The 27,277-nt window shown below is 47.1% G+C and overlaps 6 protein-coding genes across 6 annotated transcripts; all 6 read left to right on the plus strand.

Annotated features, from left to right (window-relative positions):
* The first annotated feature begins 1,275 nt into the window (after window positions 1-1,275).
* On the plus strand, window positions 1,276-6,878 carry LOC131283052 (uncharacterized). Its single transcript, XM_058312611.1, has 4 exons — window positions 1,276-1,384; window positions 6,045-6,294; window positions 6,375-6,508; window positions 6,574-6,878. The coding sequence occupies exons 1-4, from the start codon at window positions 1,276-1,278 to the stop codon at window positions 6,876-6,878; spliced, it is 798 nt and encodes a 265-aa protein (XP_058168594.1).
* A 1,122-nt stretch (window positions 6,879-8,000) lies between these two features.
* On the plus strand, window positions 8,001-8,957 carry LOC131283055 (protein takeout-like). Its single transcript, XM_058312615.1, has 3 exons — window positions 8,001-8,380; window positions 8,453-8,586; window positions 8,656-8,957. The coding sequence occupies exons 1-3, from the start codon at window positions 8,001-8,003 to the stop codon at window positions 8,955-8,957; spliced, it is 816 nt and encodes a 271-aa protein (XP_058168598.1).
* Window positions 8,958-9,807: 850 nt separating this feature from the next.
* LOC131283060 (protein takeout-like) lies at window positions 9,808-10,950 on the plus strand. Its single transcript, XM_058312621.1, has 4 exons — window positions 9,808-9,862; window positions 10,144-10,381; window positions 10,454-10,587; window positions 10,649-10,950. Exons 1-4 carry the CDS (start codon window positions 9,808-9,810, stop codon window positions 10,948-10,950), a joined length of 729 nt encoding a protein of 242 aa, XP_058168604.1.
* Window positions 10,951-14,669: 3,719 nt separating this feature from the next.
* LOC131283063 (protein takeout-like) lies at window positions 14,670-16,315 on the plus strand. Its single transcript, XM_058312626.1, has 4 exons — window positions 14,670-14,709; window positions 15,501-15,738; window positions 15,812-15,945; window positions 16,014-16,315. Exons 1-4 carry the CDS (start codon window positions 14,670-14,672, stop codon window positions 16,313-16,315), a joined length of 714 nt encoding a protein of 237 aa, XP_058168609.1.
* Window positions 16,316-18,750: 2,435 nt separating this feature from the next.
* Window positions 18,751-21,453, plus strand: LOC131283065 (uncharacterized). The gene is made up of 4 exons (XM_058312628.1): window positions 18,751-18,850; window positions 20,621-20,864; window positions 20,930-21,060; window positions 21,149-21,453. Exons 1-4 carry the CDS (start codon window positions 18,751-18,753, stop codon window positions 21,451-21,453), a joined length of 780 nt encoding a protein of 259 aa, XP_058168611.1.
* Window positions 21,454-23,114: 1,661 nt separating this feature from the next.
* On the plus strand, window positions 23,115-24,132 carry LOC131283071 (uncharacterized). The gene is made up of 4 exons (XM_058312634.1): window positions 23,115-23,205; window positions 23,277-23,529; window positions 23,600-23,730; window positions 23,804-24,132. Exons 1-4 carry the CDS (start codon window positions 23,115-23,117, stop codon window positions 24,130-24,132), a joined length of 804 nt encoding a protein of 267 aa, XP_058168617.1.
* The last annotated feature ends 3,145 nt before the right edge of the window (window positions 24,133-27,277 follow it).

Consider the following 27,277-nt stretch of genomic DNA (forward strand, 5'->3'; position numbering starts at 1 on the left):
CAAAAACATGTTTCCCGAAGACGCATCGGGAAGAACATGAGATCGGACATGTATAAGATAGTGCGTGCGTCCAATGCATCTCGTAGTGGCACGTGCTCTAGCCCTTTGCTTCTCCTACCCCCTTACTCCCGCATGCCTCATCGCACAAGCTTCATTTCGTTAATGAACGACCTATTCTCCAACTAATGATGCACTTGCGATGGATCGTTTTCCTGAAAATGCCGGCTCTATACGCTGCCGACTTTTTCCTGCCTTGGCGTTCTGTAAACTGTAGCTCACGTCACGCCCTTTAGGTATCAAATTCACATTCCAATGTACGCGTCAACGATTTATTGAAAATGTTGCGATGGAAGCAAAAGTATTCCAGGAGGAATCGTTGTATGCCGTATTCGAATGAGCTAGGATAGTATGTTACGTAAAAAACCGGTGGTTTAGATTCCTATCCCGTCCAGGTTATATCATTTATGCCTGGGATGTGTATGTGTGTGTGTGTTTTCCCTCGAATTTCTACTCCCCAACGCGAAATAATTACACCGCCATTGTGCACAATTATTGGGGTTTCTCATATATTGTACAAACTCTAATTGGAGGTCCGATGCTCGGTACTTGTCGATTGGGTGTTGTCGGACTGTCAGATCGTTGGAAGGACATCGGTTATCCTCGCGTGAGCTGGCCGGAAGGGAAGACAACCGTTCGCGGGTATATCCTTGTGTGGAGGAACGCACGCATCGCTGTAGAGACAAAAGATGTTCGGTGCGAGTCCTTAGCCGGTTGAGTCGGTTCTTTGGTTGAATCAATGCGATGGAATGGTGCCGATACACGCAACTGTTTGCCACTTTTTTTGCCTCGCGCCCCCCGTCGGCCAATTTCAACCCCCTCACCTTGGAGCGGGCTCTGCCATCGAGGCCCGGCTTTTGCTCGCTTCCTAAGCCTAGGAGTGCGATATAGATAAATAGCCTAGACCGGTTGGAAGTTGGCGTTAGTTCGTGCTCAGAACTTGACCGACACTGTTCTCGGTTCTCTTGACCAACGTTGGTTTCTGTGTGTGCGTGTGTGTGTGTGTGTTGAGTTCAGTTTGTGCGCGCCAGTCTCATCCTACGTGCTCGTTGGTGTCCTAGACGGAAGGCAACCTACAGCTCTCGAAGACGCAGACTCGCAGGCGCGCAGCTTCACGTCTAGAACGTCCACCACCGCCTACCACCCACCGCTACCGGACCGAGGGATATATCGAGGCCAGGAGGCGCACGTACGGATCGCGGAATGAGAGCAGTCGCGATGAAGCACAACCACCATAACAACAAGGCCACGGTGGATCGGCTGCTGACGGCGGTCTACCTTCTGGTCACTGTCGGGGCCATGATAGGGCTTGCCGGTGCCGGTTTGCGTGAGTAGCTAATCTCCCTCCCATCCCACTCCCTCTTCACCTCCTTCTCGTGCGTTGTTAATTTATGTGGCACTCTGTTAGTTTTCCGCGCACTGCAATTTAAGGTGACAATTATAGACTCGCTCGAAATTGCAACTGTTAACATCAATTTGCTCTTCTTCGAATCGTTCATCACAGCTTAAACTGTTTCAGCTGATTGTGAATCCTTTTTAGTAAATCAATTCGTTCAGACAAATCACAAAGAGACTGAATTTAGCTATTTTCCTCATTATCTAATCGTTGTAAGTTGTACTGTCTATTTGTAAATACAGACATGTTTTTTGTGATCATCTTTCAGTGATGTGAGAAAAACGAGTTATTGGAGAGGAAGAAGCCTAACATTTTTCTAGCACTGTTTGTCCGTTGTTTGACAGTCACTCGTAACAAGCCTGTCACGAATGGTCAGTTCATTAATAAAATCCTTTCCTAGTAATGTATCGTTTAACATTTATCAAAATCTTACCTGTTCGAACACTTAATCGTTAGCTATAAATAATGCTTAAACTCAATAGCTTAAACTAACCTCTTCCCTTTGATTAAACCGGTTTGGTATCTGTCAAAAGGTGCTAATTGTGGCGCAAGTCCATTTATCATAATTTGCTGCCAGTTACCGACACTTAACAAGCATTCCCTCCGCCAAGTTCCCCCATTAGTGATTAATAACATACTATCTGGACCGACAGGTTATGCATACGCTATATCTGTTTCGTTAAACTTGTAATGTTTCTCTTATTGAAAAGAGTGATCTGATTAAGTGCGTTTGAATGTTTGTACCCGAATGTCGTTTTATTTTGATACAAAAAGGGGCATTTAACAAACTTGTAGTCATTGTTCACGTCACTCAGTTTCCCTCCGACACTTTAAGGCTGCAAGTCAATCGGTAGCCTTACGGTTTCATGAATAAATCATGCCCCAAATGGCAATCGGTGGACGCATCATTGAGCAGTGTGGAGCATGATCTCCTCAACGACATGATCACACAGCCTTACCCCGATCATTTCGCCTTAATGAAGCACCTTCGCTATCATCCACGCCCTCTTCGCATGCAATAAATCCACCTAATTTGTGGTCGATGTCATCCCGCAGCGCTTGATTCGCAATCATGATTCGCATTTGATCAGCTTGATGAAGGGGAAGAGGAACCTCATCGGCACGTGCAAATGCATATCATCTGCGTAGGGAAAGGCAACGCCAGCCAACGACGTAAACTGCCCCTCTCCACCACGTTCGATATCACCCTAATCTTTATCGAGCGGAGCGCGTAATCAGGGTGTATTTGCAAACGAAAACTTAGCGAAACGGGCCTCGTTTGGCAGCATCATTGTTTGCTTGCTGACCCGGCCCGCGGTGGGTGTTTCTCGGTCGATTGTGGGAATTTCGATCGACCACCGAGGACGCCCAACGTTCCGGGGCAGGCTTGTTGCCTGTTCTTGGCGGAACGGTTTTCACACGCTGTTAGCCTAATGATGGTTATAGTTCCTGGTTCTATAACTAGAGTACGCTTTTAATTGGTACGCCAGCGTTTGAGATGTACGCTTGTTCAGGTTTTTGCCAATGCTGTGTTTGCATATAGTGGAGTTTGTAATTTAAATTAAACTTATTATAGAAGGCTTACGTAACCCGTGGTGTAGATTGTAGAGCAAATGGTGGATGCCTGAGGAAGTCGTGAGTCAATGCCAACGACAGCCGGCGTCGTCGTGTTAAGACATGTTTGCTGCATATAAAATCGTATCATCCATTAAATTATGGCAACAAAAAAGAGTCCTTGTTCGACTAATGTATGATGAAGGAAGCCAACACGTCCGTCCTGACACCAGCGGGGTAAAAATAACAAACATTCTTTTAATCTAATTTTCATTCAACGAACAGTAATTAGTTATTTTTGTTCTGCTTATGACATTGTGGGATTTTTTTTATTTTAACAAAATCTAAGTGTGTTTATTTTTGCAACACGTTTAACGACCCGGAAACAGGTTTTAGCCCTCAAGAATGAAAAGATGACAGCTGAGTTGAGTCGGTGGGGTATATAAACCTCCCCCGTTCCGGAGATAAGCCCCCGGAGACGGGTTGGAAGGTGTCAAATCAAATGATTCGAGCGCGATCCTGGCACGAGGGGAATTTGCACTGATTATGCTGGAAACTGGTTGCAATGCGAGTGAATTAATAAATTGTCAGCTATTGACAACCGGGCGCAGGTGAGCCCCCCCTCCTACCCACCGCATGTGCATTCCCCGGGCGGCCGTGAAGCAGAACAAATTAATTGTAACACTCGCGCTCGAACGTGCGTTCGTCGCTTACCGTGCCGTTGAAGTCTTTCGTTCATTGGAGGATTTTTGTATCGTTTTTATCTCCTTTCCGGCCGTCGTTGAACTTGCGGATGCTTTCGTTCGGGCAGACAAATATCAGCCAAGTTCAAGGTGACCGCCGTTGCGTTTTGGAAACCTTTCCCCCCCTCCTCCATGCATCCTCGTTCTGCGGAAATAACATGTGGAGGCGCATTTGGTGGGTTTCTTTTTCGCCCAGCTCGTACTGATACGGCCGATCGATCTTAGACGCGGAAAACGATGCTCCGAGCTCGATCAATCTCCCCGGGGTAATGTTCACAAGCAACCGGTGCGATCTGATGATGCGCGGGTCAGACGTCTTCGGACCGCAGATTGATACCCGGAAGCAGCCCATCAGAATGGTACGAAATTGGCCAGCGTATTACGTACACTGCTACTTCACGTCTATCACGTTCCAATCCACCCGTCCTCCGTACGTTGTTTGTGGCAGTTCATCTTTCTGAAAACAATTTGTATGTCAACCATTCCGTAGCGCTGGCTCTGGGAAAGAACGAAAAGTAAGCAAACTCCCGCAATTAACGAACGGGAATTCATGCACGTTTGAAGCCGGAGAAAAGTGGTCCCCGACAGCCGGTATGACCACAACCGGTGGCCACTGTCAACAGTGTACGGTGTCGTAGGGTTTTTGTTGATCGAACCACGGATGTGTGATATTTTCCCCACTTTCGACAGCTGGCACGTTCTCGGAAGGCGGTTGGGAATTACAACCCGAAGAGACTCAGCCGGACCTCAAAACCAACACCAACACCAAGGAATCCGGGAACAGAAAATGATTTGCGTATTTTTACCCCGCCAGGCACATGGCGTCGTAAATTACGCCTGGCTCTTAAGCTAATTTGATCATCAAACACCAACGCCGACGTTGGTGTCGGCGGGCGGTTCTTTCGTATAAGTTCATTCTGTGCTTGGAAGTTCTTATGTTCTGCGAGCTCTTCGCATTGTCCGGGTAATTAACGGGAGACATGCGTCAATGCGAGGAAGATCCGCAGCCCCCGTGGAGGCAGAACAAAAGCAAGAAGAACCTGTTGCCGCTAATACATCTTGCAGCCCTTTGTCGAACGTTATCCTCTTCCTTCGAAGGTACGGAAGAGAATTCGATTTCATCGATGAAAAGTGAAACCGGTTGCGGAAGGAGGAAGTAGTTCCATTAACATGTTTCCCGACCAGAAATTTATGTTTATTTGTTTTCCTCCGTTGTTTGTGTGGCAAGAATTGCGGAAGTGGTACGCCAAATAAAAACATTAAAAAGATTACTCCGCCTCTGGTTTTGCAGTTTGTTTTTAAAAAGTTTTTTTGTTTTATTTTTAAACCTGCATTTGCTTCAGTTTCTTGTTGGTTTAGGTTCTCGGAGGAGTCCCTGCGCTAAAAGGAGTCGTTTTATTAACTCCACTTGTTCGGCTTGTGCTTTGCTCGTGTGAATCTCCGGCGCTCGGTTTCGGTGATTCACGCGAATTGTGATGAGCGCGATTTAATGTACAATTGGCGGAGGAGGACCCATTGGGGGGGGTGGAGGGTTGGGGTTGGGGTTACGCGCCGCTGTCTATAAAAGCGCGTGAGCGCGAGAACTGTGCGCAACATTCGGTCGGAGGGCGTGTGATGGACAAGTTCCTGTGGCGCGGATTTGGTTTCGTTTAGTTTAGAGGAAATAGAGGAAATTAGTGTCTTAAATTTTCTTACATAGCACTGGCGTTTTTATCAACATTTTCCGAGCGTTCAACTAAATAAGTGAGGATTTATTTCCGTGTCATACGAAAATGCAGCCCTTGTTAAGTTCTCGAGTGTTTTCCACGGTCCAAACCGTTGCCGTTGCCGTCCTGTGTTTCCTGTTCGCAATCCACTATAGTGCCGCGGTATTCCGTACGTATCCTCCACAAATACGTTGAATTGTTAAATTCTGCCCCAACTGACGTAATGTGTGTTACGTAATGTGGAAATGGACGCTTGAACCTTATATTATTCGCCCTGCGAGCGTACCTTGAACAATAAAAAATAAAGCAATCGCAACACAATCGGTTCTCAAGCTCTCATAATCCCCATGAACGGGTGGTTAACAGTGTTAACGGTTGAGTGGCTTTGAGGAACCACACGTTCTGGTGCCTTGAACTTGAAATGCCATGTGTAGAATGAGCAGCTAGAGATAGTAGGAAGTAGTAGCCAACTTGACACATGGTTTCTTCTCTGATTGATGGATTTTTCATAAATATACAGTTTATTGGAAAGATGTGTTAAAGTTACCACTCGGGTTAATGATGTGTTTTGTTTTCGGTCCGCTGCAGCCAGCGTCTTGCGAGCCTGTCCACGAAACTCCACCGACCTGAACCAGTGCATCATTGACGTCGTGAACGAGTTGCGGCCCCGTCTGGCCACCGGAGACTTTGGGGAAAATTTCACCATCGCCTCGGTGGAACCGATCAAGATCGACCGCCTGACGATCGAGCGGGGCGAGAACTTTAAGGCCAACTTTACCAACTTCCGCATCAGTGGTGCCACGCACGAGAAGACGGGATTCATCGTGAAGAAACTGAAGTAAGTGGTCACCGTGATAGCATTTATGTCTTCGAAAGTATTGATGGAAACCCCCTTTCTTTCTGTTCTGTTTCGTTTAGAACCGATCTCAAGACCAAGCAGATTAACGCCACTATTCTGCTACCGAAGCTTCAGGTCAACTCTAAGTACGCCCTCCGGATGAGCATCTTGGTGCTGCAGATCAACGGCAATGGTGACTTGCAGGTCAATCTAAGTGAGTGTCTACATTGGGCTATTATGGACCTTATTATATCCTCCCTTTCCCCCTCTCATCCCCAGCTGACACACGGGCAAGCCTCAAGCTGACATTCTACACCGAAACGATCGACGGTGAGGAGTACTTCCGGTTCAACCCGATCGTGCTGAAGGTAAAGTTCGGCAAGGCGCGGTTCTATCTGAAGAACCTCTTCAACGGTGACCCGACGCTGGAGGCGGTGGGCAACCAGGCGATCAACGAGAACCCGGACGTGCTGCTTGACGAGGTGAAGGAGGGCATCGAGGAAAATCTGGCCAAACTGTTCACCAAAATCGCCTCCGAGGTTGTGAAGGATGCACTGTTTGAGGAAGTGTTTCCATCGGGATAAAATGCGGGAGAGCGAATAGCGTACAAAACTTAAGCAACGGAAAGTGATTGTTGGGACGAAGAAATGTGATGCTCGTTTTTCTTAGGTTAGAGTTCCTTGGAATCTGTTTGTAGCATATTGTGTGTTGATTTGAACGAGAGAGCAAAGCAATAAATATGAACAACACAAAATAACCTTTTATTTCGTGTTTGATTTGGTTTCCTGTATTTTTCATGTATTGAAAATGAATACTGTTTGGATGTTATATATTATAAGTAGTATATTTATTAATAATCAATAAGTTGTGAGCTCTAATTGATTCCTATAATGAAGCTAGTAAAGCTAATGTTAAGGGCTGATGGAAATCTTCTAGGCGCCTGAATTTATGCAATAGGCAATGCCCCGTAAAAACCGTAGATTAACTTGTATTCTCTCATCCTTTTAATTAACTTTACCGTAGATATTGTGCAATTTCTCCTATTTAAATTAAAAAACTCGGTATGCTTTTCGCTTGTAGGATGGACAATGAAAATGAACGTATTCTTTCGCGTGTGCGAAATATGTTGGCGCCGTGAATAAAATATCGTTAACGTCATCAATAAAACCGGTTCGATTTATTGGTCGCCGCAATTGATATCATATGCTTCCAGAACCGGTTGTCGCACAGTTCTCTTTACGTCGTTTTTCCTCCAATCGTAAGTAAAGACAATTGTGGATAACGACCCGAAGGTATCCTTTGCACTTGAAACGTGGTAGTCTAGCCTCATCTATAAAAGGCAGCCGCCCTCCGAACACCGATTACAGTCGGCGACTGCCAAACGGGCGGAACAGTAGTGATCGGTTGTATCTCTTTTTCTTCCAGCCCTTAAGTGTTTAACCCCATTGTACGTGTTCGCGAATCGTAGTCAAAAAGTGTCAGCGTTACATTATCTTGTCGCAAACAAGTAAGAGTGTAGGCGCCACCCAAGTTCACGGTCACGGCCAGTGAAGTGAAGTGTATCAGTTTTTGTCAACGCAACCACGTAACGGAAAAGTGTAGACAACTCCAGGCAACCGGATCAAACATGCTATATTCAAGTGTTATATTAACCATTGTGGTTTTAATCGCTTATCTCGGAGAAAGCTTTGGTGCATTTCGTAAGTATGAAGTATGGACTAGAAGTTCAGCCATACGATGGATCGCAGATCCTCAACAATGATCGGGTTTGGCTTTTCGTGCTAACATGGTGGTGCGATACTTTACTTTTCTGCTCTAGCAGCTCATTTCGTTTTCCATTTCCTTCAGCACCTAGCGTCAAAATTTGCTCACGAAATGATCCGGAGCTGTCCCGATGCTTCATCGAGTCCATCAACGATCTCAAGCCGCGGTTGGCGTCGGGAAAAATATCCGATGACTTCCAAATACCACCAATGGAACCGCTGGCATTGTCCAGCATCAACATGGACCGAGGTGCCGAATTTAAGGTCACCTTCAGTGAGTTACTTGTTACCGGAACAAGCAAGTTTAATATTGAAAACTTAACGTAAGTAGGGTTTACTGGTATATTGTGGGAGTTCATTAGAACAGTCATATTTGAACTGATGCTTTCAAACAGGGCAAACCTTGAGACGCTGATATTTGATTTCAACCTTCTTCTGCCCAAGTTGTCGTTCAAGGGAAAGTACAACTTGAAGATCAAGCTGCTCCTCTTAAACTTAGCCGGTGCCGGTGATCTGAAGGGGGTGTTCGGTGAGTGTAGTAGAACCTTCCAGGCTAGTAAGGGTTCCAGGCTAACTAACCGTTACTGTCCGTTCGCAGAAAATACTCGTGCCCGAGTCAAGGTGCTGTGGGAGAAGTACATGAAGAACGGCAAGGAGTACTTGCGTATCAATAAGCTACTCGTGCGCCTCCAGATCGAAAACGGCCGTTTCGACATGAAGGACCTGTTCCGCGGTGATCCAGTCCTCAACCAGGCCGGCAACCAGTTTATCAACGAGAACTCGCGTCTCTTCCTCGACGAGCTGACTCCCGGACTTGAGCGGAGCCTTGCAGAGACGTTCAAGGCCATGGCCAACGAGATCATGCAGCGCGCAACCTTTGACGAAAGCTTTCCGGCGTAAGGATCATCGAAAGTTGTTGGCGAGGAAGTAGTACGTTCGATCGTTTATCGCGGAATGGAGGCTGCAATATTCAGTTGCACAGCGACGACAATGAGCGATAGAAGCACTGTGATGTGTAGTTTTGTATTTTGAACTTCACTTTTTGGCTATCCGATGAAAACCATTACTATCCAAATAAATGTTTACGCTTATCCAGCATCCAGCGGAGGTCGCTGCACGCTGAATTCTTGTATTTATAAATAACCAAAAAACAGCTCATGTTTATGTTTTTATTCTTCACAGTCAGATGAAGACATAGAATAAATAATTTATGGCACCGAAAATTTCCGAATTCCTCCCCGTTGCAACATTCCGTGCATCCAACAGTGTCTGTTGAAACCGGTTCGAGTAATTCGTTTTAGCAAACGATATCATTTGCCTCCAGAACCGGTTGGCACGTCGAGTTCATTTCGTAGCTCTTCCCAAAATCGTGAACTGGCGAGTTAGAACGACTCGAAAATATCCTTACTTTTGTGTCATATGGTCTTTAAACCATTGTGAGGCAAGGTGCAGAGTCTCGTCTATAAAAGGCAGCCGACGGTCGGACATCGATTACAGTCGGCCAGTCCAGCCTCCAGTGTGCAACTGGTTTGTGCGTGTTCGCGATTCGTAGCCGCAGAGTTTCGGTCATCAACCAGTCGGAGTTGGAGGCGAGCCAAGAGCAGTGAGAGTGCAAGTTCACGGTCACGGTCCCAACCGAAAGTGAAGTGTGCTGGTGTAGATCCGCGAAAAGAAAGTAAAATTAATTAACGTAGCGAAAAAGTGTAGACGGCTCCAGAAAATCCGCACAGCCATGCGGCATTCTAGTGCGATGATAACCGTTGTGGTTTTAATTGCGTACGTTGGAGGAAGCTTCGGTGCCATTCGTGAGTATGAAGTATGGATCGAAGCTCAGACCAAAAGGAATGAACTGAGATTTCATTCTGGTAATACAATACAGAAGTTTTCAATGTTTCGAAATAGTTTCTTGGTTTTCTCGTTTAATACCCGTTAGCACCGCTTTTATAAAAACAGCTTGAAAGCATGTGACAATGAATCACAGCAATTAGAAGCCACTTCACGTTGTGCGGGACAAAAAGCCAAAGATTTGGGGTCTTGTTTGTTCATCTCCCTTTCTGGTGTCAATTCCATTTTCCCTTTCGATTAGCACCTTCAATCAAAGTATGCTCACGGAACGATCCGCAACTGTCGCGATGTGTCCTCGAGTCCGTCAACGATCTAAAGCCGCGGTTGGCGACGGGCAAGATATCCGATTCCTTCCAAATACCACCAATGGAACCGCTGGCATTGTCCAGCATCAACATGGATCGAGGTGCTGAATTTAAGGGCACTTTCAGTGAGCTGCTTGTCTCTGGGGCAAGCAAGTTCAGAGTTGATAACATGCAGTAAGTAGAGTTTGGTAGTATGTGGTAGGAAATGATTACAATATTCGTATTTGCATTGATACATTGAAACAGGATTAACCTCGACACACTGATATTCGATTTCAATATCTTCCTACCGAAGTTGTCTTTCAAGGGAAAGTACGACCTAAGCATCAAGCTGCTATTCCTGAATATTGCAGGAGCCGGAGATCTTGCCGGAGGGATCGGTGAGTGTAGCCTCTTGGCTTCACATATTCCGGTAAATCACTTTAGACTGACCGTTCGCAGAAAACTTGCATGGCCGGGTGAAGATACTGTGCGAGAACTACACCAAGGACGGCAAGGAATACATCCGCGTGAAGAAGCTGCTCGTCCGCATCCAGATTGAAAAGGGCCGGTTCGACATGAAGGACCTGTTCCGCGGTGATCCAGTACTCAGTCAGGCCGGCAACCAGTTCATCAACGAGAACTCGCGACTGTTACTCGACGAACTGACTCCCGGACTTGAGCGAAGCCTTGCGGAGACGTTCAAGAATACGGCCAATGAGATCATGAAGCAGGCGACCTATGATGAACTTTACCCGGTGTAAAGATTAGCTTAAGATGTTGTTGAAGATATTTGATGTAGTCGTAACGAATTGGAACTGCTTGACGATCTGTGATGAGATGTCTGTTTGTTTCGGAAGACCACTTTCCGAAAACACTTTCCGTTAGATCGTAAGCCTTTTGGAGACCTTGTTACTTGTTCACGCGTACTGGGGAAAGTGGCTTTTTGCTATAAGTAGAGTCCCCTTTTGCGGTTTGCTTGGAACAGATATAGTGTGTGTGTCCCCATTTTTTTAATCAAATTGCGCTCAATCTAAAGATTTCTAATGTTCTGTATCAGTATCAGTTTGTATAACATTTTAATTTTTTATAGCATTTTCTAGATGTGTCACAGATGATTTTCCTATTAATTCAAGTTAAAGTAATACGAAAATATATGCTTTCTTCCCACGTGTGTAAAGTATGTTTTAGTAGATTTTCCTAAAATTATCAGCCGAAGTATCCTTTTCCCTTCACGAGCTGACTCCGTGACTTGAGCGAAGGCTTGAGGACACGTTTTCAGCCTACGGTTAACGCGATCGTGCCGCACTGGGACTGGAGGCAATCATTTGGTGAATTCCGAAGCTGGAGAGCCCCTTTCCAGGCTAACTCGAGAGAAAGTTCGCCCAGATTCTTTCCTATGTTTTTCTTCAACCGAAACCTAACCCTCGAAGTGGTGCACACTATCAATAGTTAGCTGTTACGGGGACTTTTTAGGTTTGAGTCTTTGGCACATTTTTCTCAATAAGCTTAATCAAGAATATGTCACAATAAATCATCTTGGTAAATTGTTTCCATTCGCAAAGTAAGAGGATTCAACACAGTTAGTACTTCACTGTTGGAAACTTTCGTTCAATTTGAACCATGATTTGAAATTCGAGCCAGAAAGTATGCAATATGCTTTGCTCTAATGAAAAATGTTTCGTCGATTAATTAGAAGATCGAATTTTTATTGGCTACTGTTCTTGCACGTTCTTTACACGATTAGGAAAACCACATTTTACCGTTGATTCGTCCTGTTGAGCAATCCCGTTAGTGGAAATAGTGCCATTGGGAAACATAAAAAATCATCGTCTTTTTTATTTCTACTTCAATTCATTATGGGAAAAACAAATTGGAACCAGATAATCCACTTTGATAATGTAGGAAACACTAATCGAAACATGATTATCCACAGTCTTAAAGAGCATGATAGAATATTTTCCATCTTTGCCTTACAATTGTGGGCTATCCAATATAAACCTACCTATCAGCTCAGCTCCAAAGGCCTTGGCAATAATTGCTCACTTGGTTTGTTTTCCAAACATATTTACATGCCTATCCAGCATTTTGTACGCCGAATTCTTGTGTTAATAATAAATCGAAAAACAAATCATGATCGTTTTTTTACTGTTGCTTTTACGAAGGAGTATGGAAAAGAATGACGACGACAAAAATTGCTTTCTGTTAACCGGGTGTGTCCTTTGTAGGATTTTTGTTTTGATTGCAATGTTTTAGTTTCATTCAAGGAGGCGAAGATGTCCTCAAAATTTTGCATATTATTGTTAAATTCATCTTCATATTATTGTAAAATATACTTGAAATTTGAGAAACGAATTCGTTTGCTTTCAAAACCGGATGGAGCAGCGCTCCTTTTCCGCTGCTTTTCTCAAAAACGCAGCAAGCAAGCAAACCGCGCAGAACAAATCGAAGATCACCTTTTTCATTTTCCGCCATAACATCTTTAGCCCTTGCGCTTTATCCGTCGCGGACCTCCAGCCTCCGGGTGCTCCTTCTTCCGCGGTCTGCTTCCTTCGCTTCGGGGAGACTTAACCACTTGTTGACCTACCTCCGATCTCACACGGGAGACCCCAGCACCCCAAAGCGGTTGTTCTGTGCTGCGCGATCGCACTTGCAACTCCTTCATACTTCCCCAGCGCACGCGTCGTCTATCGGCGATGGTGGTGTGCGTTCGCGCGACCCCTTGGTACGTGTCCTAACGTCATCTATAAAAGCCGCCGATCCGCCGGCCAACGATTACAGTCGCCGGCTGCCAAACGGGCGGATCAGTAGTGATCGGTTGTATCCCTTTTTCTTCCAGCCCTCGAGTGTTTAACCCCATTGTGCGTGTTCGCGACTCGTAGCCGGAAAGCGCCAGTCTCGCTCTCTCAGTCAGTCATCGGAGTTGTCGGAGACAAGTGGAAAGCAGTGAGAGTGCTGCTGCATCGGAGTCGAAGTCGGTACGCGCCACGCAAGTTCACGGTCACGGTCACAGCCGGAAGTGAAGTGTGTCAGTGTAGATCCGCGCGTCAGCGAGAAGAAAGTGAAATCGATCGACGTAACGGAAAAGTGTAGACAACTTGAGAAACCCCCCCGCACAACCATGCAGCACTCGAGCGCGATGTTAACGGTTGTGGTTTTGATCGCGTACGTTGGAGGAAGCTTCGGGGCTTTTCGTAAGTATTAAATTCATAGACAAGAAATTCCGCCATAATTGGGTGAGTTGCGAATTAAAACGAAAGAAGATGCATCAACGGTACCTCATGTTGCGATTTCCTTCCTCTCATCAACTACGGTTCTTAGAGATGTCTAATGAGCGTGGATTATAATTGTAATCATTTAATTTGAATCACCTTAAAAGAATTTAATGTGAACCGCAAAACTCTCACGGGAACGGAAATTAATGGCTTCCGTTATTTAACTCGAAAGGGAAATATTCCGCTGAATTTTTCCGATCCTAGTAGACGGCGAAAATTGCCACTGGTGCGAGTCCGCGTAGCTCGAGCTTTCCGTCGTCGCTAACGGTAGCTTTGCCTTTGGATGGGAAATCGCTAGCATTGCGCACATGTGAGGCGGAGATGCTTATAACTTGTCAGTACCCTTTCACCCCCAGGAAGGGAGCGTAACGAGATGGGAGGGCACATACAATTTAGCGATCAAACGGTCGATAGAGAGTTGCGATGAAGCGATTCGCCGATTGGTTGGAGGGGGAGAACTAACGTAATATGGGAGGCATCTGTTTACTGCCGTTCCGTAATTAAGTAACACGTCTAGTGTGACGTAGCCGTCTCTTTTTTTGAGGAATCAACAACTCTCAACTTCCATCAGAGTTAAGATTGGTCTTAGTGACATCTAACAATGGCTTTAATGAGTCGTTTATTCTGAGGACCAAGAACCAAGATGGATCTCAGTACAAGATCATTTAAATTCCTCTTGCAAAAATCTTATAGAATGGAATGCAAGCTGAACAATGAATACCATTAAACACGTGATCATGAACCACTGTAATTTGAACGCATGTTGTCTGCCTACGTTTTGTGAGCGATATAGACCCTGACCGCCAATCATATCATCGAGAACTGTGAATATCGACTGCGTACGTTATGATTTGTTCCTGCTCCTACTAACTACAGACTTGGGCGCCCAACTTCGATACCCATTCATTTGTCACCCACGATGACTCGGGCCCGAGGGGCTTAAGTACTAACACGCGCCGGCTTCTCCCGAACGTGACCCTCTTACGGTGATCCCATCAGCCGTTTTCCAGTATCCAGTAAAGTGTCACACCCTTCACCATCCGTAATGGGAGGCTCGTATTGATAACAGGTACCAGAGGTCGTGTTTATCCATCCATGTCCAGAAGAAGCTGGTTTGCGTCTTACATGGCTCTAACAATTCCGGGGTTTGGGAGGAGACTTTGCTATTATTCCAAGCCCAATTAGAACAAGCCTCTGAGAGATTCACGATGGAGGAAAATAGAATACTATTAGACGTAATGTGCAGAGGTAAGCAGGTTCTATCTGGTCGCTACATGTGACCTCTATTGTGCCCAACTGGTTTGCTCTTACTGTAGTTAAACCCAGCTGACGTCGTTCGATGCCATAACTGTACCAAATGCTTCCTACCGTCTTGCAAACCGCGCAGCGATCTTGGTTAATTGTCAACTAATTATCGAACACGTTGTTGCAGCTGGCTCGGATCGACAACCGTACAGACATATAGGTAGGGGCTAAACGGTAGTCAAAACCGGTGTTGTGTTTTCCTTCTTCTGAAGGTCACCAGTACACCACGCGGGAAGGATGTAAACCGGCACCAGGCTTACCCACTAATTTTTACGACCAACTCCCACTGGTTTTCACGCAGACACGTGCCCGTTTGATTGGTGGGGTGTCGAACAGCCACACACACCTACACCCTGTGGCCTGGGACTCTGTAATTTGCAGTCGATGATGAGGTGTGAATTAATTGAATTTTCAAAGCACGCACTTTTGTGTTTCATGCGCCGCTTCCAATCGAACGCGACAGAACCTTCTACTGGCGTCGTGAAGCGGCGTCGGCCGTGGTTGGTTTTAGTAGTGCCGTAATGGAGGTTTTAGTATTCCTCAAGAGTAACCGATCATAATCCCTTCGATCGAGTAGTCATTGATGCACGCGCATGACATTGACAGTTTGACATTCGATCGAAGGAGGCTCGTTCGTGCTTCCGATCGAAATGGCGTCCACAGATGCACCCTTCCTGTTTCGTGATTGTTCATCTCCTTTTCTGGTTTCCAATTTCCTTTTCCCTTCCCATCAGCAACTACCATCAAAGTATGCTCACGGAACGATCCGGAACTGTCGCGATGTGTCATCGAGTCCGTCAACGATCTAAAGCCGCGACTGGCGACGGGCAAGATATCGGATGACTTCAAAATTCCTCCACTCGAACCGCTGGCGTTGTCCACCGTCAACATGGATCGGGGTGCCGAATTTAAGGCCACTTTCAGTGAGCTGCTTGTCTCCGGACCGAGCAAGTTTAAGGTTGATAACTTAAAGTAAGTACACTTGGCGGAGTGTGTGGTTAGAGGTTTTCCACTATATCCCGTTTGAATTTCTTTATTCGAACAGAGTGAACATCGAGAAGCTGATTTTTGATTTCAACATCTTCCTGCCGAAGTTGTCCTTCAAGGGAAAGTACGACCTGAAGATCAAGTTGCTGCTCCTAAACATTGCCGGCGTCGGCGATCTGACCGGAGTAATCGGTACGTGAAGTACAGATCTCTCATCCTTTAGTTCTCCTGCCAATAACCCCATTTCTGACAATTCGCAGAAAACAACCAAGCTCGGGTGAAGCTACTGTGCGAGAACTACACCAAGGACGGCAAGGAATACATCCGCGTGAAGAAGCTGCTCGTCCGCATCCAGATCGAGAAGGGCCGGTTCGACATGAAGGACCTGTTCCGCGGTGATCCCGTCCTCAGCCAGGCCGGTAACCAGTTCATCAACGAGAACTCGCGACTGTTCCTCGACGAGCTGACTCCCGGACTCGAGCGGAGCCTTTCGGAGACGTTCAAGAATACGGCCAACGAGATCATGCAGCAGGCGACCTTTGATGAAATCTTCCCCGCGTAAGAACCTCCTGTAAGGACTTGGTGAGGAAGTAGTTCGTTCGATCATTTGTCGCAGGATGGAGGCAAAAGCTGGATGGAAAGTCTCCGGAGCACGATAACGAACGCTTGAAGATCTGTGATGTGTTGTTTCTGTCGGATTGGAAGTCTTGATCCGTTAGATAGTAAGCCATGTGTGTACCTTGTTTCTTGTCCTCTCGTACCGTCTAAGTTTAACATCGGGAGCGGGGGGAAAATGGTTGGTGCAATAAATCTAGCCAGCGTTTCGAGACTAGCTCGAAACGAAAGTAATTTGTGTGTCCATCTTCTTTGACATGTCAGCCGAAAGAGGCGCCCTATGCACTTTGCAGATTGACATGGGAAAATGTCCGTTCCATCGCGTGAGTACATCAAGTTGTAGCAATTTTTCCATCATCGTAAACCTTCCATCCATCCATCTGCGTCCGGAGATCGCCGTTTGCTTCCGTATGATTTCCTCTTCCGACAGCGTGATGCAGCAATAATTCCGAACTCGGCAGTTCCAAACTCTCAAGACTGGAATGTTCTTCGGTTGATGTGTGAATATGTTCAAACGCTCGAAAGAACTTCCAAGACGCAATATCGAAAGGAGTAGATGGAAACATCGTAAATAAGTAGGATCTCGCTCATATCGGAATCGATTCAGAAGATAAAAATGTACGAAGAGTTGGAGTTCATGAAGTGAAACTTTAATTACGCGAAGCATCAGAGCAGGAAAAAGGCATAATCAGTCAACATTATGGTTTGGCTCGATCGGCAATGGCTGAGAAATGTTCACGCAATAAGGTTTGTGTTGTTCATTTAAGAAAAAAACGCTATTCCTTTATTTTCTAAACTTTCATCTCAACCTCGAGTAATAATCCAATATCAAAAACAAAACAATTAATGAAAAGACAAATTAATATGAAAAAACATCGAAGACACTGATCGCAACCACACGTACTTAAAGAGAGCGATATGAGTAATATTATCTACAGGGCGTTTCTGTGGAATTTCTGAATAGCGCAGGTCTCGTGTTCTTAGAAACAGGAAATTGCACTTCCTATGAAGATAAAATGGAGAAACAACCTGTATCACGTTCGGTGTTTCTCTATCTTTTGCATTCCCTTTCTCTTGCCTTTGTCTCTTCTGGTTCTTCCCTTGAAACAAATTGCAGTTGAACGCTATCAGAAAGCCATCTTATCACCGGGGGAGGCCTATAATAGTTCAGAACTGTAGCCGTCTATCTCACTTTTCATCAGCAAGAAATGAAGCAACGAAAGTTCGTGCTCGAGCAGAAAGAAGAAGTCACCCGGCACGCGGCGGGTGTCATCGTAACAATTTGCACATCAATTTTAATTTACTCCTCCTTCGAAGACGCTACCGACTGTCGAGCGCTCACAACCACGGCTCGGTTAAAAAGACCGGCCCGGTATCGCAGCGCCTTATCAGCAGAAAAAACACATGCTGACTCACACTTGACTTCGCTCGCGTGCATACCGCGCCTCAAGATCGCGAGCGTATTCCTTTCCCGATTGAAAAAGAAAAACGAAAGAAGGTTCAGTGTTTTGTGGTTTCTTGTTTTTTTTTGTTGCCTGCCTTAATCCACCTCGCGGTGCGGAAGAGGAAGAAGAAAGCTACACCACATTCCACCACACCCACATTCCCACGTCGATTAGAGAGGGCGCCCTCCCCCTGGCCCTGGTACTCCGCCCGTCCGGTCCCGGGTCAGGATTTCATGACCGATCAAATGTTGCATCCCATCTCCTCCCAACACTCCGTTTCCTTTTCTCCGTTCGCGCCTAACAAGGCTTCTTCCTTTGGGATAATTGGCTCCCCGCACTCCCGTACAACAAGACGTCCGGCATCCGCGTCTCCATGCCTCCGTCAGTTTGTGCTCTTTCACTTACACACACACATGCCTTGGCGTCCCCCCGCGAAGTAAGATATGACCATTAGGTGGCCGTTTGTTGAAGCCGTATCATTCGTAACGAAGGCGGTGGTCGCAATCTGTTACTCACTGTTTGGCCGCGTCGTGGCCGCGAAAATAATAACAATAAAAAAAGGCACACAACGGCGGCGCGGGGAAGGAAGAAACGATACACTTCTTTCGCCGCAGCAGCAAAAACAAAAAAAAAGGAAACAACTGTAGCATAAACTCTCACTCACTCTCACTCCGCTCCGCGGGCCGCATTTGTGGGCGCGCAGTTCCAGTTTGTTTGGGGGAGGAAAACGGCGTTAGTTCTCTGCCCCGCGTGGACCCGTTCGGATCGGTCTTGGGTTTGGTCCGAATCGCGCTGGAATGCTGGCAGTTTATCGCCGGCCGAATTGCATCCACCCGCGCCGAGAGGAAAGCGAACGAGCAGAAGGCACCGCCTCAAGAGTGTCCTGTGTTGAGCAAACCGAGAAAGAAAACGAGAACGAAAGGAAGCCAGTACCAAAATGGAACCAAAGAGAAGGCTGGACGAGGTGTCGCGAGTGACGGTTTGGCTCGCGATCTGCGCCATCGGATTCCACCTGCCCGACGTTGCGGGATTCTCGCGTAAGTGATCCTTTCTTTCCTTCCGAAAGGACAAAACCCATCTCGAGGCGTTCGTTACGAGTCGTGGAGCGTGTGGTTGCCGGTGTGTGTGTGCAATTCTGGTTGTGTGCGCAATTGCTCAAGTGATCGCCGAGTCCGTACGTCGGGCCTAAAGTGCTAATTTAATCGCTAAACAAGTTCGCACCGGACGGGCGGCCTTGGGTGTCATTGATCACTTCCTGAAAAACAAAAGACCGCCGCAACGGTGGCTTAAGACGATTTCGCCTCCGCCACCGTTTCAGCCAGGAAAAAGGAAATACCTGTCGTGACACGTGGATTTATCGTGCTGCTCCATATCGGTTGGGATAAACTCCCTCCCTCCCCCCTGGTTGACGGGGGTGCCACCTCGGGGATGATCGTCTTCCAACCCTCTTGAGGCTTTCTCGGTGATTGGCAGAACCCTTTTTGTTGTTCTTAGTTTTCGCTGGCCCCACGAACGAAGGGTCAACCGAGCGGGTGAAGGCCGCCAATTTGCATTGGAATGTGCACCTCGGCGACCGGCCCCGGGTGACGGAATGGGGCGAAGAGAAAGAGCAATAATATAAAAATAATAAAATTCACCCGCTTTCGGCCCACCCGGCCGCAAGAAACCGCCTCGCCTCGAGTCTTTTTCCCGTCGCGGAAGTATCATCGGTTTCTTCGTTAGGCATTCGCTTGCGGGGTGTTTTTTTTTATGTTTTTCTCGCTGACCTTTGAGAATTCGCGCGCCGCGTCGGGTTAGTCTTGGACGTTGGCTTTCTTTCGCCCTCCCCGGGTTAAATGTGGAATCATTTTATCATTCGCTATTTATGGACAACGACGACGGCTGACGACGACATTCACAAGTGGCGATCACTTCCGGACTTCGGCCGATAAGCGGAGAGTGTGTGTATATGTGTGTGCGCAATGATCACCCAACATGGACGCGCAATTTGCTCTCGTTCCCCCTCGGGGGTGGCGGGGTGCATCGTTGTGGTTTATGTGATCTCAAGTGTCAATTACGGTCGCCTTTGTCTCGGCTGCTTTTTCGCGAAGGACTGAACGTGGTGGACACAACATCATCAAGTCACTGTTCGGGACGTACGAGTGGAAGAGAAAGCAATTTCTTGGGAATAAGCTCGCAGTTCGCGGAACCGACCCACGTGTTTTTATCTCATTAAGCACATGTGAATCTCGTTCCCAACATGTCGCCAAAAATAAAAACATATTTTTTCCATCAAGTCGTCGACTGGCGAGACCTAAGGAACTCGGCAAGAACAAACATCAGAAAGATTGCCGAAGGTTAATTGATGCGAACGGTTAATTGAGCTTGACGCAATACGGCAGCAATTGAAAATCGGCAACCAACGCGTGGTGTGTTCCGTAATCGCTCGGTTTTTCGGTCGCCGCGAAGTTCTTTGCCTCGCTGATGTAATCTGTCTCCGGGTTTCGGGGGGACCTGAAAGAAGCACCGGAGGATTACCGTTTTATCATACCGACCGTCACATCGTCCCGTTACCGAAATTCCCCTTGAGGTCAACATTTTAGCCGTCCAAACCGGAAAGAGATTTATGGAAGGTGACCAACGAAGCATGCGATGAAATTCGCCGGCGTGCTTTAACCAAAAGAACTCGCGGAAAATAAACCGCACCGTAGCATTTTGTAGTCAGCACAATTCTAGAGCTCTTGCGGGGAGCAAGAAACTTCATTCGCCACGGTGGAAGCAGTGAGGAATCGACGCGCCAATTTATGGTATCATTTTTCTTCCAGCAGCGCACGCATACGAAGCGACGGGATGTCCCCGCAACAGTGCCAGCCTGAACCAGTGCATCGAAAAGTCGATCCAGTACTATCTGAGCTACATGTACAGCGGCAGCATATCGGATCGAACGGCGGTACCGTCGCTGGATCCATTGGTGCTGCCCGACACCACACTCATCCAGAACGAGCACGTTCTTTCGACCTTCACCAACCGAGAAACGACCGGGTTTCGTAACATGTATATCACGGACGTGAGGTACGGAGGCTCGGTTCCAGAGGGATTATCTGAGGTTCTGACTTGTGCTAATAATACCTTTGCAGAAGCGACATTACCCGGCTAGAGTTCTACTTCCACTTTCACATTTCGGCCATCGACACCAAAGGCTCGTACCACGCGCGGCTCGCCAAGCGTCCAGAAATTGCAGAGTGGTCACATATGACTTACTCCATACGTAGGTGGAACAGGATTGAGAGACCTGTTACGACCCCGCACGTTGCTCCTCGCTAACAAATGGTTCCCTCTTTTTGTCTCTTTCTCAGGAAATTCCTCCTTCGAGCTGCAGCTGAAGGGCGTCAACTACGAGCAGGACAATCGGGTGTACCTGAAGGTGAACGTCACCGACTGGGATCAGCACATCGGCGACCACACGGTCGGCTTCCGGTGGTTCACGATGAGCGGCAACTACAGCCAGTTCAGCGACCAGTTCGAGCAGATCCGTGGCCGCGACATCCTGCCGGTCGTCGAGCGGGATCTGATGCAGAGTCTGCGCGACCGGTTCCAGCATCTGTTCAACGAGATTCTCCGGTTGGCGCCGTTCGAGCGCTTCTTCCCCACGCAATACTGAGACGGAAGGCGGTCGGGGATAGGACTCGCCGACGGTGATAAGAGGGCAATCCCGTTCGTTCGTTGTTTGTACATACTCACAGAGATTTTATAGATAGGCTGTATGCGTGTGTTAGCCGACGGTGGCATTTGTTTTATAATAAACGAAAGTGATGAAAAATTACCATTTACCGGGAATTAGACGATCCGAAACGATTGTTGGAAGTCTACTAAACCTACTTATTATTTTGTATTGAACATGAAATCAATCGCTTAAAGAGAAAACTACTTTCATTGAGTCTAAAAAAATGTTGAAGTGATGGCCAAGCAGTTACGGTAAAACGGTTTAGAACCGCAAAAAGTAATTGAAGTAAAAACTTTTAATTTGTTAATCACTTTTTTTCATCAAGACTACCACATTAAGATCTACAAATTATCTATTGTTATGACAAAAATCTTTGTAGTTTTTCCGTTCTTCCCATCTTTTTGATTTTAAAATTACCGGTTCGAATCGCATGCTTCTTTGCATTGTTTCATGCGAGTTGGATCGACTTGTATGCAGCGTAGAGCATTGAATACAAATTCAAACCAAGTCAACGTTTGAACAAACTGTTTTCACAAAGGGTTTCGTGTACTTCCGAAGGATAGTGAAGTATATAATTAGAAATAAATCAAGGAAGAAGTTCGGAATTAAGTGAGAAAACCAAACTACTTTGGGATCATAGGGTTTTAATAATTTTGCATCGAATTTTCAATGTCCATTCAAACTATTTTGCATGACGTACAGATGAAGAACAATCATGCTGCTTCAGGTTCAAGCCACTAATACCGTCGTTCTATTCCTGACCTGGGCCAACGCATCCAAAAACGCTGCTCAGTCGACATCCCCAATCCGTATCTTCTTTTCTCTCCCTTCACGATCGCGCCACTTAAATTCTGTCAATGAATTTTGATTGTGTATTTTTGGGCACAAGTTCCCTCCCCGCGACTAACACTCTCGAAACACGTTGTCCTCGATTGGTTGGACGAATGGGTTTTTTGTTAATGGCGATCGGTGCTCAATTGCGACCCGCACTGTATCGAATCCTTCGGGCAACTGGAGAAACCGTTCGTACGGTGGTGTTCTTCCTTTGGCCAATGCAACAAATTCAATCTGACCGGTTGCATCCATGCCCCCGAAATAGCACTCGAGGCTACCACCTTACACCCTCCGATGCCCGGGTGCATATCAATTTGGCCCCTTTCGACAGTTGCCGAGCCGATGCCTGCACTGCATCGCGCCTCCCCCCCGAACCATCCCCCCGCGACCAACCACCACTCGAAGCTCGAAGCGCCAGGCTTTGTTAATTAAATCAACGCGAATTTCAATTGATCGAATGTGGCGTTTGTTTTCGTCCCCGCGGGTGCCGATGTTGCTGCCGGCCTCTGGCTCGGGAGGGGCCCGAGTCGTGAGTGGTCGTGCCGGCCACGGCTCACACGATCACGCTGACATGCTGGCGTGGCGCTGTCTCTGGGCGAGTGATAATTTTTGCAACATTCTTGGCCGTCGCGGCCGGACACTTGTGCTCGAACGATCGTGGCGCGCGGTAGTGCGGACCTCGATCTCTCCCGGTCAAGATCTTTGCCGATCTCTCCGTTGACGCCGCTGACGAACGCTACCGGTCGACCATCACCACCATCAGCATGGTAGCTGCGTACGAGTACGGACCGTTTCTGTTGCTGGCGGCGATCTCCGTTGGACTCCGGTTAGACTCTGCGATAGCGGCTCCTATGCGTAAGTTCCCTACAGTTCTGTTGGATAAGGTTCTTCATTTAACCGTCGTTCACCCTGTCGTTCACCCACAGGAGGTCGTGACACGTCGACCCAGGGATGCCAGCGCAGTTTACCCGAGCCCGAGCTGATTGAGTGCGTCACTGCGTCCGTTCAGCAGTTCGTCTACTTTGTATCGAACGGGAAGGTCCCGCCCAAGCACTCCATTACACCGTTCGATCCGCTGCATCTTCCCAACATGACCATCTTTCAGGAGCAGCGCGTGAAGGGAGTGTACGTCAACCGATACCTTGTTGGGTTTAAAACTGCGTTCATCCAGGACGTCCAGTAGGTTTCAGGAGTGTCCCACAGATAGTGCTAGTGTCCTAACCTTCGTTCTTTGAATTCCGCCTTCCAGAGTCGACATGAAAAAGTTGGAGTTTAACATGACCACCTTGATACCAGCCCTCGAGATGCTGGGAATGTTTTCCACGGAACGGCTAGAAGACCATCAGGCAACGGAAAACTCGATCCTCACCTTCTCCATCCGTAAGTAGCCAGAACTCAGGCGCTTTAGGACTCACCGAGTAGTAATTGAAACTCCCTCTGCTGGACCTTCCAGGAAACACCGTAGTGGACTTTGTCGCCAAAGGAACTCTATATAACACCCCTTCCGGTGAAGAATATCTACGTGTTCAGCTCGGCATCAGCTCGATGTCGATCGCGAGTACCGTCCTAAGCGAACATCTCGACCGCGATCAGACGGCGTCCTCAGGCAGCTCAGTCAGTCAGCTCCGAGGATCGAGCGGTAGCAGTAGTGCATCCATCGCGTCCACCAAGTTCATGAAGCTGATCGAGAAAGACCTGCGGGTGCAGCTGACCAAGCGGCTGCAGCACGTCGTCAACGAGGCGCTAGCGTTGACGCCATTCGAGCAACTCTTCCCCGTCTGACGATGGCTTCCCCTCCAGCTGTTGATTTCCTTTCGCTCTCCTACTTACTCCTGTCGGTGGTGTGGTTAAGGCTAATAAATGGTTTAATCGTGTGCAAAACCCCGTTGCGTTGTGTTTGTGTGTTTGGGGGGCGAAAACGGCATCTTGCGAACGAATTGAGCAGAACGCGAGCGGCCGACTCGCGAAGGAAATGAGTGGAACATCAATTATCGTGCAGCGTGTCCCCGCTGCGACGCCTGCTGCGAAAGAAAGTGAGACCGAAGCGTGCGCGGAAAGAAACGGAGGGATGACCAACCGATGGTAAGTTTTGATTGAATTCAATCAAAATGGCATTGATGCAGTTCAAAGCCTCCCCGAATCGAAGCGTGAATCGCTTCGCTCCACTCCCTTGTTGCGCATATGCGTTTGGCGCACTCAAATGGCGCCCCGTTGTTGGGCGAAGGAAAAGTGCAGCATTCCCGAAAGCCAAAGTAGCCCAAAACCATCCTGGACCAATTATTCTGGACTCGATTCTCACCTACGGGCACGGGATGGAAATGGGACGGGAAGGGGACGGTTTGGTGGACGGTCTTGGTTTTTGGCAGTTCAATGAATTGTCGTCTTGGGCTGTCGTCTCGCCGGTAATTTATGATATGGGCCGGTCGGTGACCTATCCACTTGTCGCCGGCCCTCGGCGATCCCCCAAACTGTATCGCTCCCTCCCCAAATCACCCAAATTGCCTATCTTGTCACCAGCGACACGTGTTTCCGCAGGCGAAGGAAAAAAGAAACGCTGCGAAACGCTAGGAACCATCGCCACTAGTCTCTGGACCAGCGCTCGAAGACGCTATTAAGTGCTCGCTGTTGTCCAAACGGTTCAGTTTAGACAGCCATTAATTTTCTGCTCCGCGATATGAGGACGGGCAATCAGCGAATTACGTCCTCATGCATATCGGCTCACGCAAATTAATGTTTTACAAGTGAGTTTTTTATTATTTCGTTCGAATAAGAATAATTTTTTTAGGAAATTGGTCGGTTATTTTCTATGGTTTTAGACACAGTTTGCCAATTTGTCTTAAATGTTTACCTTGACCTTTAAAACGACTGAAAGTTTCTTGAAACGAGATGATTAACATCTATAACTTTTAGATAGTTTTTTATGACAATGATGAACTAATACTTTAATTATTATCTTTCTGATGATCAATTGAGGTTTGTATTATTCTTTCTTTTCTTTTTTATTATGTTATTTTCTATTATCTTTTCGATTATTTCTATTATTTCCTTCTTATCTATTATTACTAATATTTTATTTAATAGTGGAAAAATGTTAGAAATTGGACAAAATGGTTTTCTTGATGATGAGAAAAATATGGGTGGTTAGGAAATTGTTTCTATGTTATATTTATTTCAGATTAATATCTTCGTCTTCTTTTATGTTGGCGTATTTAAAATTCGTCTTCGTGTATGTTTTTCAATGAAACAAATCTTCGTTGCACTTGCTCGAAGCGTTAAAAGTATGTCATTCATTGATTGAATAATTATCCCAGCGACCCACTCACCACACCCCCCCTTTCTTTGTGTTCTGTTGTTCCCATTCCGATTAAAAGAGGATACATTTCCAACCAACCCCCAGCTGGAACTTTGCTGCACCGGGGGTACGCACTTAATTGACGGCTAATGATGATGCGCTAAACGCTATCATCACACAAACACTTCACACGAGACCCATTTCACGCCGCTTGCGAAACCTTTTGAACCCTCCCCGGTTGGCGCGCACGCGTTCATCGCGTAAGTAGATCGTCTGAACGGCGGAAAAGGGAACGAGGCGAACGTACGAGACAAGGAGTGACGGTTTGAAATCCTGGCGCTACGAGGATTGATCTGTACGGAATGACGCATGAGTGGAGTGTTTAACCCGATACGCATGGGCAAGTTGTTTGTTCCAAAGGGCCGTTCCGTTGTTATCATCGTGAAGCTTGGGAAGTGTGTTTAAGATCAAGAAAAAACACTAGATCCATTGATTTGTTGGTCGTAAAAATGATTTCTTTGTGTAACAGATGGGAAGGATCGCGCCTGTTCACTGTTGCCGTGGTCTATATGATAGGTCATGGTCGAGAGAAAGTCGTCTCATGCGGCCGTGCACGTTTTTGGCTACAACTGGCTGCGCCCTGGGGTTTTTTTAAATCTTAGCAAACATTGAAAGGGCTGCCCACAGCATTAAAATATCGGCCGAGAAATCTCGACGTCCGACGTCAGGTTCGGAGCCATTAACCGTGATTCGCGATGAGATAATGCACCTCCCGTCGATCGACGTCCCAATGCACGTACGGTGCAAAACAACCCGGTGGCCCCGAAGTGGACAGCTACAGGGCACTCACACTCAGTCGGGAGCCCTTTCCTCCCCCCCCCACAATGCCCCCTCCGGGGGCAACTAGGGCACGTAGAACGTGCGAAACTATTACGCCGACACCTCGGCTCTCGGCGAAGAAAGTGATAAGACGGTAGCCGCTGCCTAGCGCCGTCACTTCGTTCGCGTAGACAAGCTGGCGGAACAAAGGATTCACCCTCCCGCTTGTTTTGCCACAGTTTCCCGACCAGTAGAGGATCGGTGTAAGTGTGTGGTTTTTGTGAATACTAAAAAATGAAAATGAGTAAAACATACTGTTTGCTCGCAACTCATAACGTGCCAGAGCGAGCGAACACAGAAGCAGGGTTTGATGTCGATTCTGAAGAGGCCTCTTCTTTGATTGTCCGATAAAAAAGGGAATCTTCCTGATGTGAGCGAAGAAGAATCCACCAGGACGGAGGCAGAAATGAGGCGGAAAATCTGAGCACCCCCCTCTTGGCACGATCTTCCTTCCTTTCTCCACTCATTAGTCGACACAGCGAGTGTCCTCGGAAGTCTTCTCCCTGTCCAGCGCTCTGTCGCCACCGCGCAGAAGGGTTTTTATGTAACACAAGTGTGCAATAGACTAACGTGGACGATTGCCTACCGATCATCAGTAGCTGATCGATCGTTCTAGCGCTCGGATGGTGCTTCATTCGTAGTGCAATCCCAACGGATTAGTGCAGTGTAGTGTCGACGCCTTCCGAGAGGATCTCCGCACGGATTATCAACCTCTTTTCAACGATCGATATCAGATTCGCGTGAAGTTACCCAAAA

Source organism: Anopheles ziemanni, chromosome 2, assembly GCF_943734765.1.
Source record: "Anopheles ziemanni chromosome 2, idAnoZiCoDA_A2_x.2, whole genome shotgun sequence".
In the NCBI taxonomy this organism is placed as follows: Eukaryota; Metazoa; Arthropoda; class Insecta; order Diptera; family Culicidae; genus Anopheles; species Anopheles ziemanni.